This window comes from Fistularia commersonii, chromosome 14 (genome assembly GCF_037954325.1).
Source record: "Fistularia commersonii isolate RoL2024-O1a breed Wild chromosome 14, RoL_Fcom_v1.0, whole genome shotgun sequence".
NCBI classification, from domain to species: Eukaryota; Metazoa; Chordata; class Actinopteri; order Syngnathiformes; family Fistulariidae; genus Fistularia; species Fistularia commersonii.
In genome coordinates this window covers 266470-278974 of record NC_141297.1, presented here as the reverse complement: position 1 = coordinate 278974, position 12505 = coordinate 266470, and the positions used below count along the sequence as shown (strand labels likewise).

At 56.8% G+C, this 12505-nt stretch overlaps 1 protein-coding gene across 2 annotated transcripts; it reads right to left on the bottom strand.

Moving 5' to 3' along the window:
• Window positions 1-17: 17 nt before the first annotated feature.
• clcn6 (Cl-/H+ antiporter 6) lies at window positions 18-11788 on the bottom strand. 2 transcript variants are annotated; one of them, XM_086159081.1, is made up of 23 exons: window positions 11626-11788; window positions 9629-9688; window positions 9486-9551; window positions 9331-9396; window positions 9185-9251; window positions 8819-8925; window positions 8300-8426; window positions 7762-7829; window positions 7539-7597; window positions 7313-7445; window positions 6218-6331; window positions 5850-6016; window positions 5639-5750; window positions 5424-5553; window positions 4873-5026; window positions 4393-4549; window positions 4149-4255; window positions 3547-3733; window positions 2165-2325; window positions 1868-2024; window positions 1593-1700; window positions 1387-1512; window positions 18-814 (listed from the first exon to the last, which is right to left on the bottom strand). In XM_086159081.1, exons 1-23 carry the CDS (start codon window positions 11698-11700, stop codon window positions 734-736), a joined length of 2589 nt encoding a protein of 862 aa, XP_086015207.1. In that variant the 5' UTR covers window positions 11701-11788; the 3' UTR covers window positions 18-733. The 2 variants fall into 2 exon arrangements, with proteins under 2 accessions (XP_086015207.1, XP_086015208.1); XM_086159082.1 differs by having other exon boundaries at window positions 9331-9393.
• Window positions 11789-12505: the final 717 nt, after the last annotated feature.

The following is a 12505-nucleotide window of genomic DNA, read 5'->3' as shown; positions in this document are numbered from 1 at the left end:
CGCAGCTCAAAGTGGTCTAGGAGGAGCGGTGGGACCGGCGGGCCTTTCTTCGGCCACCAGCCGATACGTTGGACATCTTATGGCCGCCAGTCAGAAGAACATTTCTCCAAACCTCCCGGTTTCACCGCAAGACTTCAGGTGGCACTTTGTCTGAGGAGCTGTCAGCGCGCCCATCCAGGGTGGACGATGGGATGTCAGACCGATGGCGAAAGTGGGAACACCTGCTCAGATGTGGTCCTGTGTTGGATGGAAGGGGAGCAGAACCAGAGGAGCTGAGGTGAGGCAGAGCAGGAACATCTCCACCTGGTATGTCCCGTGTCTGAGCGGCTTTTAGCTTCCACATCCTACATCGGAGGACGTTCCTGGGCGTGACTCTTCCGGCAACAATCATAGGCCTAATCATCCCTCGTTCTTCTGAGGTCCTACGGGACACTGAAGCCCTGATCTACAGGGTGTCCGCGGACCTCGGCTGGTTCTACCAGGTTTATCTCAACAAACAAAATCCCTTATTTTCCCATTTCAATGGCTGATTATGGCTGAGTATTTTTGCAGGTCAGAGGACCTCCTGGACCCGAGAAGGCCCGTCGATAGCTAGCATTAGACACCTTAGGAAAGGAACCCTTGAGAGAACCGGGAAGCGTGTCCTCCACGGGGATATCGGGAAGGTGCGGTCGGACAGGGAGAAAGAGGAGGACGAGGACCGCCGGCAACCGAAGGCCTCCCGGGACGTGGATCAGATGGTGACGTAGTGCTGACGCAGTTTGGCCTCCAGGAACTCGTGGGTCAGATTATGTCTTGTGATGATCCCCACGATCTGCAAAATAAGATCAAGGACAACTATATTTATCCCGAAGGAAATTGTTGCGCCAGAGTTTTGAGTAAAACAGAACAATAATAAATAATAGTGGGAAGGAGGGAGAATAAGAAATACGAATAAAATATAAAGTGTCAAAGTCAAGGCTATAAAGTGCTTAAAGGTCTTAAAAAGTACAAAGATTTGAAGATTCCCTGCGGCTGAAGGAAGAGGAATTAAAAAGTCTGATAGCCTCAGGTAGGAAAGACCTCCTGTGGCGTTCAGTGGAGCTCCTTGGAGGTATCAGTCTACGGCTGAAGGAGCTCTGACAGGACGTCAGTGTCATGCAGGAGGTGATAGATGTTGTCCATGATGCTGAGGAGCTTCTCTGACACCTGCACCACAGACTCCAGCTTCACTCCCAGGACAGATCCAGCTCTCCTGATGAGCTTGTTGAGCCTGTTGGTGTCAGCTGTCTCCAGCCTGCTGCCCAGCACACAGCAGCGTAGAAGATGCCGCTGGACACCACGAGTGGTAAAACAGACAGAAGAACAAGGGTTCCCTCGCAAGCGTCTGAAGACCCCGGAGCTCACCTCTCCAATGGCGTTGACCACGGGTAAATGGCGCAGGCCCATGGTCCTGAACAGGTTGAAGACCTGGGAGATGCGGGTGTTGGGGGAGACGGTGTAGGGACACGGGTTCATGTACGGCGTCACGTCCTGGAAACGCAGAACACAGGTCCTTCAAACCCGCGGGCCGAGTCGGCGTCCACCAGAGCTCCTCCGTGAACATGCCGTACCACGATCATGCGGGGGTTGAGCAGAGCCAGGTCCACGTCATGGATGTCGGGGTATCGAGGATAATCTTCGGTCATCTCCGCGTAGGACAGCCTCGGCTGAGTGGCGCTCTGGAAGAACGAAGGACGGTTCACTATCCCGGCACAGAGGAGGAAGGGTCTCCTGCAGGGTCGGCACGCTGAGATCTTCTCCTCTTTAAATGTTCGACCACAACCCGAAGGCGAGACCGTGGCCGGTCTCCACGCCGGGATCAGCGAACGTCGATGATGGGACCTACCGACTGGTTTTCGGCGTAGCACACGCCCCTGATGAGCAGGTTGACCAGCTGGGATCTCAGGACCAGGCCGTGGAAGGTGAGCGGTCTGAAGCGCTCCTCCATGGTCCACTCCTCACTGGGGGACCGGTCGGGGTACAGGTTGGGGTAAGGAGCGTGCCTGGACACAAAGCAGGAGATAAGGGGTGTGAGACCAGAAGGGACCACAAGGTGTGATGGAAGCCCAGGTAGAAGGTCTGAATCCCCGTCCTGAAAGATCTACTCCGGACACATTGCTCTGAAGGTCTGCGTCTTGGTTACCTCCTCTCTAACATCTGCTGCAGCAGGTCCCCTCCCTCCTCGGCCGGCTCCACCACGGCGTTCTGCTCATCGCAGACGTTCCTCAGCTCGCTGGACGGGTAGGACTTCATGGACTGGCAACGCCGGCGCTGCTCCCCGGCACGAGACAGCACGCTGGACTTCTGCAGGCCAAAGCACAGAGAGCTGAACCAGCAGACTTGCTGTGGCGAGGTCACGGGCGATCCACCTGGTGCTCCACACCTCCAGACAACGGGTGAGGAACACAAGGAGACGTTCGTGGTCGCAGAAGAGACGTGGAGACTCGGCCGGTCTCTCCAGGACATAAAGAGCAAAGGTGAAGCCACGTGTGAGCTCATCCGGTCCAGACGGCAAACCGTGACCAGTCTGATCCCACACAAGAACATCCACCTTCACCCATGGAACGCTCAGAGGGACATATCATGCAACAGGTGAAGAACAAGTAACCAGGACGGATGGGAGGTTGAAGAGCAGCTGTGGATCAGCTGGAGGCCTGGATGGATCCACTGGTGAAGATACTAAGCTGTGGACAATGTTGGGATCAGGTATGCATGAAGACCTCTGCCTCCATCTGCTGGCTGCTCACCATACACAGACTGCTCGCTTCCAATCACCTGCCTCCAGCTGACCAGCAGCCAATCACCTGCCTCCATCTGACCAGCAGCCAATCACCTGCCTCCACCCAACCCTCCCCTCACACACACACACACACACACACACACACACACACACGCACACACACACACACACACACACACACACACACACACCACCTTGCTGTCCTGTCCTACTCCATCCATGAACCTCCTCTCGGGTCTTCCTCCAGACCTCCTCCAACCTCAGCGTCCTTCTACCTAGATCTTCTCCATCCCTGGTCCACGTCCAAACCATCTCCAGACCATCTACCGTGTGCTGTCCTTCTGTTGGACTCCTTCCTGATCCTCCCCATCCTCCTCACTCCCAAAGAGGAACCTCCACATCTTCATCTCTGGTGCCTCCTGTCGTCTCCACAGTGTCTCCAAAGCAGACATCTTGGTCTGCTACCACTTGTTCTCCACCCTCCCTGTTGACCGATGACCCGTACTTCCAATCCTCCACCTTCTGCATCTCCACTCCCTTTGTGATATGAAGCGACTTCTCTGCTTCATCTCCGTCATGGATCTTCTACGCTGTACTGAGGAGCTGGAGCCGAGCCTCGCTAACTTAGAGGCGGAGATGCGAGTCTAAACGCAGCAGGGGATCGGGAACGAAGAAGTGAAGATGATGAAGGACAGTAGAAGCAGGACCATGCCAGGGATCTTCATCCCCTGAGATGAACTGCCTGTTTTGTTTAACATCTCAGGATGGACATGTGGAGGACTCACCTTGAAGTGGATGTTGTTGCTGACCAGGATGTTGCCCTTCATGAAGTCCCTCTCGTTTTGGCGGTTCTCGGTGACCACGGGGAAGGCGTGGTAGACGGTCGTTCGCAGGATGCTGACCAGAGACTGGACTCGGGTGTGAGGGTACACGTAGGTCAGGTTGGGCTCCATGATGTCGCTGGCGGTCAGCCTGAGGAACACGGAGGACAAGACACATGGCTGGTGAAGATCTCAGGGATGATCCACCGCGAAAGGTCGCTGGCTCGTGGCCGACCGGAAGGTGTAACACTGAGGAGACCGACTTCAACCGTCCGATCCGCTTAAAGCTCCACCGGATGAAGATGCGAGGACCTGGCCGGGCCGGTGGTCCTGATCCTGCTATCTGCTGGGAGCAGAGGTGGGCCTGGACTCACTGGATAGAAGCTGTAGGTACCCTGACCTTTGTAGGTCTCCAGCACGTGGACCAGGAGGCCAGATCCCACTGCCAGAAGACCTCGCAGTGACACCAACCGCATCTAGACTTCATGCCGCCCACAGAAGGTACGACGGGGAAACAGCATCCGTGCACGTGAGACGCCGGAGATGGGCTTCCACCCGGGTCTTACTTGTCCATCTCGACCTCCGTCTCCCACTCGAGCAGGGGAACTCCTCGCAGCTGGATGTGGATGTCGTAGATGCCCTTGTTGAACAGGTCTCCGGTCCACTTCGCCACCTGAGGAGAAGAGGTCCTGCCGTCACGTGGACCAAGAGACACCGCGGGACAGAAACCGACTCCTGGATTCTATGTCCGCTTTGGTCGGCGGACATAGAATCTGAGAAGACGCTGGGATGAAGGGCGCGTCAGCGTACCATCAGCGTGACCATGATGGGGAGCCCGTAGGTGATTTCATTGGTGGATTCGATCAGGATGACGGTCAGACTGATGGTCATCCTGACCACGCCTCCGAGGAAGGCCGCCGCTCCGATGAGGGCGTAGGTCCCGGAGTAGATGTCCAGCCCCAGTTTCCTGCCAGGAGAGACACGGTGAGAACCGGAGGGGCCGCCGCCGAGAGCGCAAGGCATCGGAGGAGATGACCGGGAGGAGGTGTCTGGAGGCCTGAGGACCAGCTCTGGACGGCCGCTCCTGGGAGAACCTGAAAGCCCAGCTGAGGGAACATCTGCACGTGGGCGGAGGACGTGCACGGCCCCAGAGCTCTCGGTCACAGCGCGTTCTGGGTTTCCACCCACGTGCGTCCGAGCGCTTTGGTTCTGAAACTTCCAGATGCTCGGATTTCAGGGCTCCCGCACCAAACGCCGGTCAACAGAGTCTGAGGAACATCTTGTTCTTACACTTTGAGGATGTTGGCGACCAGACGTCCGAAAGCTGCCCCGCAGAGCAGCGACGGGACGAAGAGCCCGCTTGGCACCGACACGCCGTACGTCCAACACGCCAGGAGGAAGTAGAGCAGGAAGAACAGCAGCAGGGTCACCGGGCTGAAGGTACCTACGAGAAGACAAGATCAACTTTATCCATCCCCATAGGGGAAATTCTTGTGTCGCAGCAGCTTAACAGTTATAATGTAAAAAAAAAAAAGAAAGAAAGAGTAAAATAAATGTAAATCAAGAGACCGAAGGCAGAAGATAGCGAGACGTCCACAAATAAATAGACAGCAGGCAGGACGCTGATCCGAGACAGGTTTGCACTGCAACGACTTTCTGAATCCACCTCCAACCCAGTGTCCGGCAGCTTCCTGCCTCCAGAACATGCAAACATCTGCAGCCCAGGGCCAACGCTTCCAGGGAGCAGCAGGTCACAAGCTCGCAGGGAGGCCGGCTGGGGAGCCGTGATCCACCGAATGCTAAGAGCGAGCTGAAGGCATCGAAAGAGGCTTCTATCTCACCGTCTTGGTGGAACAGCTGGTGGATAGCAGCTTCCTGGGGGTTGAAGAACAACGTGGCCATGTCGTTGTAGGTCTTGTTGGTGCAGAAGTACTGGCGGATGGTTGAGTTTATATCTTCGCTTGCCAGCAGCTGAAAGAGTGGCACAAGACGCAGTGAAGTCCTACACCCGTGCTGCCGGCGTTGAGATGTCCGGGTGTCGGAGAGGCAAACTTACCGTACTGTTATGGCTTGTGGGCGAAGACAAATCCCAACATTCCCCCAACAACATGGATGCCACAAACACAACCAGTGTGGTTGTCATGGCAATGAGCAGACTCTCTAAGACCCTGGGAAAGGTATAAATCAGCGAGCGTGCACGCATCCCGGGCAACATACACACTCAAATATCTGCGCCTGAAAACCAGCTCCGGCGACGGCGAGCCCACCTGATGAACTTGGCCTTGGGCTGGATGTGCCTGATGCGATACTTGGCCAGGTTCCTGTTGATGCAGTTGAAGACGGCGCCCAGGAGGCCACCCGTCACCCCCATCAGGACGAAGAAGCCCAGGTCCACGGCCGTCCACAGGTGGCAGTTCTTATCTCCGTCCGGGCACTAAAGGGTTGGACAAGCTTTCTGATTCCGATTCGGTGCCTCTGGGCTGGCAGGCGATCACAGCAAGCTCGTACGCCCCTTCCTGAGGTACCACTCGTGACCTTCAATCGGACCCTACACCCTGGTGCCGATGCCTGCTACCGAGCTGACCGTGGAGATTCCTTTTTAATCGTTCTGCTGTTGAAGAGCAACACTTCGTACCTTAAACTCCCCAAAGTTGAGCAGGCCGGGCAGCTGGAAGGAACCCCACTTGTTGAAGTTAATGCCCGAGCGGAAGAAGTTGAGGGTGAAGGTGGCGGACATTGAGCAGAAGAGCTGAAACACAGGACAGAGCAGAGAAGTCAGAGAGCGAACCCTGGGCCACGCCCGGGAAAGCCAGGAGGACCCGTCTTAGAGGAACACCGACCCCGAGCGGGTCCGGAACGAGAAGAAGGAACAGCCGTTTACCTACAGCGGAATAACAGCTCCATCAAGCATGAAGACAACAACGAACACAAAGGTCTTCTAAAGACTGCAAGGACGCACAGACCAGCAGCGCCCGTCCTGCCGACGTGTCCTCCAAAGAAGACTCGCAGTGCTTTGAGCACTAAGGTCGACACGGAGTCTGAGGGTGCGGCGGCGCCGCCTCGGTTAGCATCGCTTGGAAGGTAAAGCGAAGTCACTGCGGTGCTGCGGACAAACTACACGGACCTGCAACAGTCACGGCACTGACGACTGCCAGAAGAAACACCTCCATCGTCCGCTGATGGAAACGGGCTTCACATGATTTTTCTTCTTGCCCTGTAAGCTAATATGCAACATGAAGGGAACAGACAGGTGCTGCCATGCAACCTTGATCCTGGACAAATGAAGAAAAAGGCCGGGGTGGAAGCAAACGGTTGAATTGCGTTAGTCATTGAACTGGAGTCTTCTCCTTGCTGAAGGTCCCCTGGGTCACAGCCAATCACCCGCCTCCGACTAACCCTCCCCTCTCAAACCATCTAACCACCTGTCCTCTTCTCCTCTATCCATAAAGCTTCTCTCTGGGTTCCTCAAGACCTCCTCCAACCTCAGCAACCCAGATCTTCTCCATCCCTCTTCCATCCACGTCCAAACCAATCTCGGTTTGGACGTGGACATCTAACATCTAACGCGTCTCATCCTTCCAATGGACTCCATCCTGATCCTCTCCGTCCTCCTCATTCCCAAAGAGAACCTCCACATCTTCACCTCTGCCTCCTGTCTTCTCTTCAGGGCCTCCACACGGGACGGACACACAAGGCTTCACAACGGCACTGAACATCAGCAAAGACCTACCACTTTCCAGGTGAGCGCCTGGTTCCAGAAGGACGAGCCCTCCTCCAGGCTGAAGAGGGTTCCTCCGATGGGGGCGCCGAAGGCAGCGGCCACTCCGGCGGCTGCTCCTGCTGAGACAAAGTCCCGCTTGTCCCTTCAGGACACAGAAGGACAGCAGGACGCTGGAGGTCGGGCTCTCTGGAAGGTGGAGATGATGCAGACAGCGGCCGATCTGAGGCGATCGTACCTGTCGCTGCGGAAGTGCGGAAAGCCCAACTTGATCCTCTTGAAAGTGATACTCTGGAACTGTGGAGGAGAGAAAGCATCCAGGAATCAGACCCGATCCCTCCGACTCCCCAGAGGGATCTTGTATGCCCGCATAGCTTGGTCTAAGGTGAAGACGCAGAGCAAGAAGCCTGGACCTCAAGGTTTACACTGAGCGTCCAGGACGTCTGCCGGTCCCGTCTCACCTGAGGAAGACCGGCTCCCACGATGGCTCCGCTGTGGATCATCGGACCTTCCTTGCCCACAAACAGACCTGAGGGCACAACGACATGCTCAGTCACCGAAACCGATTCTGCTCCTGAGCAGCCGGGTCTTCTCTGCCTCAGCTCAGAGAAGACTTTGAGACGGCGCTCCAAACACCTTCTCCACTCACTGACCGGCTGTGAACACTGACACCTTCTCAGAATGGATGTCCTGAGTTCTTACAAAAAGGACCTCTAACTGGTGGTCCACCGCGACCCCAAAACTACTTTTAATTCTCTTCAGTTTCACTTTTATCAACGACAAGTGCTGCATTGAAAAGGCCAATCATCTGCTGCCGCGGGTGTGAGCCTTGACAGCGATCTGACCCGGTGACACGGAGCGCAGGTCCAGACCCAGCAGATCCAGACCCAGCAGGTCCAGACCCAGCAGGTCCACGCAGATACACGTCAACACGGCTAATCGGTCTGACACGACCACGCGAGGAACTCCAGGTGGAGCCAAAGAGCGTCGGTTCTCTACCTCCTGCCACGCTGAACACCACGCCCGTGGCCTTGCAGAGGAACGTCCGCAGCCGGACGATGCCCGGGATCTTCACTCCGTTCAGGTAACTCTTGATTTCCGGGATCCCGGAACCTGCGGCCACCGGCTGGATCAGAGACAGAAGGCGACGGGTGAGAAGAAGAACCAGGTGGTGAAACGCGCGGCGCCGCCCGGTCCAGAGCGGCTGCTGATCTTCAGGATGCTCTCGCACGTCTGGAGGACGGTTGCGGCTCAAAGAGGCCCTACATGGACGCGTGGCCTGGTCCGTTCTAGAGACCCCCTGATGGTGCCGGCTCCTGTGTTCTCTGCTTCTGCTCAAAGTGAGGGATCTAAGAGGTCCATCTAGAAGGATCGGCAGCCAGCGGAGCCGAGGAGCCCCAGCTCGTCTGCTCCGAGCTCATGCTGGCCCGGACCATCTGGCCTCGAACGGAGGTGGGACGAGCTCGTCCGACCGCCCCGACTGACACTCGCACGCCGTTCGGAGATTTTCAAACAGACCTCGATGAGCACCAGCACACTGGCGATGAACACGAAGGTCATGTTGAAGGCCAGGAGCTCCAGCAGAGACAGCGGGAGGCAGCCTTTATCTGTGCACTGCTCCACAGCTGCAGGCCTCAGGTTAAGGACCAGGACGTTCCAGGAATGTCCGGAACGGCCCGGTTCGTCCGGGCGTCCGACCCCTCCGAGGCAAAGCTCGGAGAGGCAGAACCAGAAACTTCGTTTATCTCATTGCAATATTTCCATCTTATTCCCTTTGTCTGGAAACACAATGCTTGTCAGAATTATCACCAGGAGCTTCTGCAGCTCCTTCAGATCGGGCCGCGGTAGACCTTGGGTGAGACACCAAAGAAGGCCAAAGGATACAGCTGGCCACCACAGAGAACTTCAGGCCGGTGAAGAGGCGGGAAAAGAAGTCCACAAACAGCCCCACCTGCAGAAGGAGAAGGTCAAGCGTTACGTTGGCCTGCGGCCGAGGACGGCGGAGGAAGCCGCCGCAGACCGACACCTACCAAACCCACGGTGGCGCCGATCGCAAACACCATCATCCAGCGCACGGCTTCGTGCTTCTTGGCCTTCTGAGGACGACAGGAAGCACATCGAGACGGAAAGGGTTGAGCGTCGCACACAGAGGACCACCAGAAGGTTCACCAGAAGGTTGACCCACCTTTCTGTCCACGGCCTCCAGGACCTCCACGTAGGGCTCACTGATGCAGCGGTCGTAGTCCAGGCTCTGGAAGAGAAGAACAGCTTCAGCTCGAGCGCCTCAGGCAGGACGTCTCCTCGGGCGAGCTGCGCTCCGCCTCTTACCTCGTAGTCCTTCCTTGGTAGGATTTCATCCTCCTCGTCTCGGATTTCCCCCAGGATGGTCTGCAAGACAGGAGGCAATGAAGGTCAGGGTGAAACGCCGTGATCTCCTCTCACCATCCCGCTCCTCTGGGAGCAGAGGTCCACCACCTGACGGCTCAGATCATGGTATCTGCACGCTGCAGCTTCACTTTACACCCGTTGTGGTGTCCTGGTTGCTCTGAGGGTCTCAGAAGATTCAACATTCAAAGCGTTTGTCATCACATGTGCAGTGGAGAAACAAGTTTCCCTGGACAGTGGAATTCCAACGCTGCTGTAGAAGTAGCTGAGGATCTTAGGCCACACGCTGAACCTCCTCAGCCTCCTCAGGAGGTCCAGCCGCCGTTGAGCCTTCCTGACCGTCCACGTGGTGTTGAGGGACCAGGTGAGGTCCTCGCTTATGAGGACACCCAGGTATTTGAAGCCGCTCACCCTCTCAACCTAAAGATCTTGGAGGACCAGTGGCCGATGAGATGGGGTCTCCTCTCCTCCTTCATGTCCACTATCATTTCCTTGGGTGAGGTTGTTGTCCTGGCACCACCTCACCAGACTGGCCACCTCCATCCCGTCGGCCGGTTCCTCTCCACCGGTGATGACTTCCTGTCACCGCCGTGTCATCTCCAAGCTTCAGGATGATGTTGTCCTCATGGAGGCGACAGCGGCGGGTGAACAGGATGTAGAGGACGGGGCCGAGGACTCGTCCCCGAGGGGTGTCCATGTTCATGGTGATCCTGGCTGAGGACCTGTTACCTGTCCTTACAGACCAGGATCTGCAGGCCAAGGGTGGACATGGTGTGTGTGAGTTTGTGGGGTTGATCTACTGATACCTCCTCACACGGCAGAAGGCTTCGGTAGAACGGCAAGGCAGGTGTGACCTCCAGGAAGCACTTGCTGCTTCTACCCAGGCTGGAGGTCCAGAACATCTGAGTGACAGCCTCCAAAGGGTCTGGGAAAGAGACTCACATCTGCAGCTCCAGAGACCAGCAGGTCCACATTCGCCTCAGACATGGAGAAGGTGAGTCTGAAGGGCCGCAGGAGGGTCAAGACAAGAACGTCTACCAGGAGTCTGACGCCTCAGCAGGTCACCGCGCTCCACAAATGGAGAGGCGGCGGGCGAATGACAGTCGGGGTCGATGTCGAGGACGGATCCAGAAGGTCTTCTCGCCGCCTCGGGCGATCGGTTCCCGGCCCGGCGACCCGGTTCCTCCGTCTGAGACGCACCTCTTCAGCCAGAAGAACCTCTGGTGTTTTCGCCCGCCGACCGTCGGCCATGTTTGCTCTGATTGGTGTCTCCGCTGGGCTGCGGGTCACATGGAGCCTGCATGGAGTCTGAACCCTGGCCAGATCAGGACCCACATGAAGAAACGGACGAGAACATCGACCGGCTCTTTGGTATCGAGGTGTTTTTTTTGGAGACGGCTCGTTCTGTGGTCGAACATTTGCAGAGGAGAGCGGGGCCTCCAGGGGAACCTGGGCCACGCTCTCACACCGAAGGAGAACCAGGAGAACCAGGAGATCAAGAAGGAGAAGGACACCAGGGCGGATCAGGCTCGTTTTGGAGGCAGTTTGTAGAAGCAGAGGTGAAGCTGCAAACCCCTGAAACCCCTGAGGAGGAGATACTTCTACAAGGAACGTCCTGCAGAAGAACCCCCTGATCCGCAGTCCTGGGGCAGCAGCTCCCCCTGGCCCGGCTGGAGGAGGAGGATGAAGAGGGGGAGGATGAAGAGGAGGAGGATGAAGAGATGGTGGATGAAGAAGTGTTGGATGAAGAAGTGGTGGATGAAGAAGTGTTGGAGGCTCTGCGGGAGAACAGCGACCAGGGTGCAGCAGGGTGGAGCATGCAAAGCCCGGCGGAGCAGATCCCGGCGAGCCTGCAGGTCCTGCAGGTCCTGGAGGTCCTGGAGGTCCTGCAGGTCCCGGGAGCCCCGCCGCCCCGTCCCCGCGAGGAGAACATCACGTACCAGCTCCTCCGGCGTCCGCGTCTCCGCGTCCCTGCAGCAGCACTGGCAACAAAAACAGTGGCCGCAGCACGCCATCTTCCTTGGTGTGTCATGCTGCGTTCAGGGCCTCCGGGAAAACCCGCCGCCGCTTCCACTTTGACGCTGTGCCTCGGACACTCGACGCGGCGGCAGACCTCGGTCCTCCCGGGGCCGGAGCGGAGCCCCGGAGCCCCGGAGCCGCGGAGCCCCGGAGCCGCGGAGCCGCGGTCCCGGTGCACCGGGTAACGGACGGCGCGTCGAGCACAACGCGCGGTTCCAATCACAGTGCGTGGAATGTCCGACACTCCGATGCGAATGTGAACGCATCCCCACGCTGTCACATGACGCGGGGAGGCTCGCGGGGGTTGGCTCAGCCAGTCGCGCACTCGCAGCCACTCACGCACGACACGCACGACACGCACGCCACAGGATGTAAAACCAAGCAAAACCAAACAAAATAAAAGCAGCGAACTTTGACCTCCACGTAAAGGACTGGAAGCAGATAGAAGTCGCTCCGCGCTTTGCTTTTATGACTGGATTATTATTTTGCTAAAACTGGACGTGAAAGCCAGTATTTCTCTGTCGTAAGACGTGTTTGTTTGTCCGGAGCGACGCAACCCCCGAACCTCCTCTCTGTAATTTATTGTATTTCTTATTCTCCCTCCTTCCTACTATTATCTATTATTGTTATGTTTTTGCTTGAAACTCTGGCACAACAATTTCCTTTGGGATAAATAAAGTTGTTCTCATCTCCTCTCAGGGGGATCCAGTCATATCTCACCTGCTTCTGTGAGAATAATAGAAAATGACACCGTCATATTAAAGACAATGTATTGTAGTGTGTTCGTCAGGGAAACACCCG

Bases quoted from the DNA above. Each gene is read 5' to 3' on its own strand.
- clcn6 (XM_086159081.1), bottom strand. From the start codon at position 11,700: ATGGCGTGCTGCGGCCACTGTTTTTGTTGCCAGTGCTGCTGCAGGGAC. The intron at 7,830-8,299 runs GTAGAGAACCGA...TTGTGCCCTCAG, and splicing joins GGTGTTCAGCGTGGCAGGAG to GTCTGTTTGTGGGCAAGGAA. The intron at 4,550-4,872 runs GTAAGAACAAGA...CTCTCCTGGCAG, and splicing joins GTCGCCAACATCCTCAAAGT to GAAACTGGGGCTGGACATCT.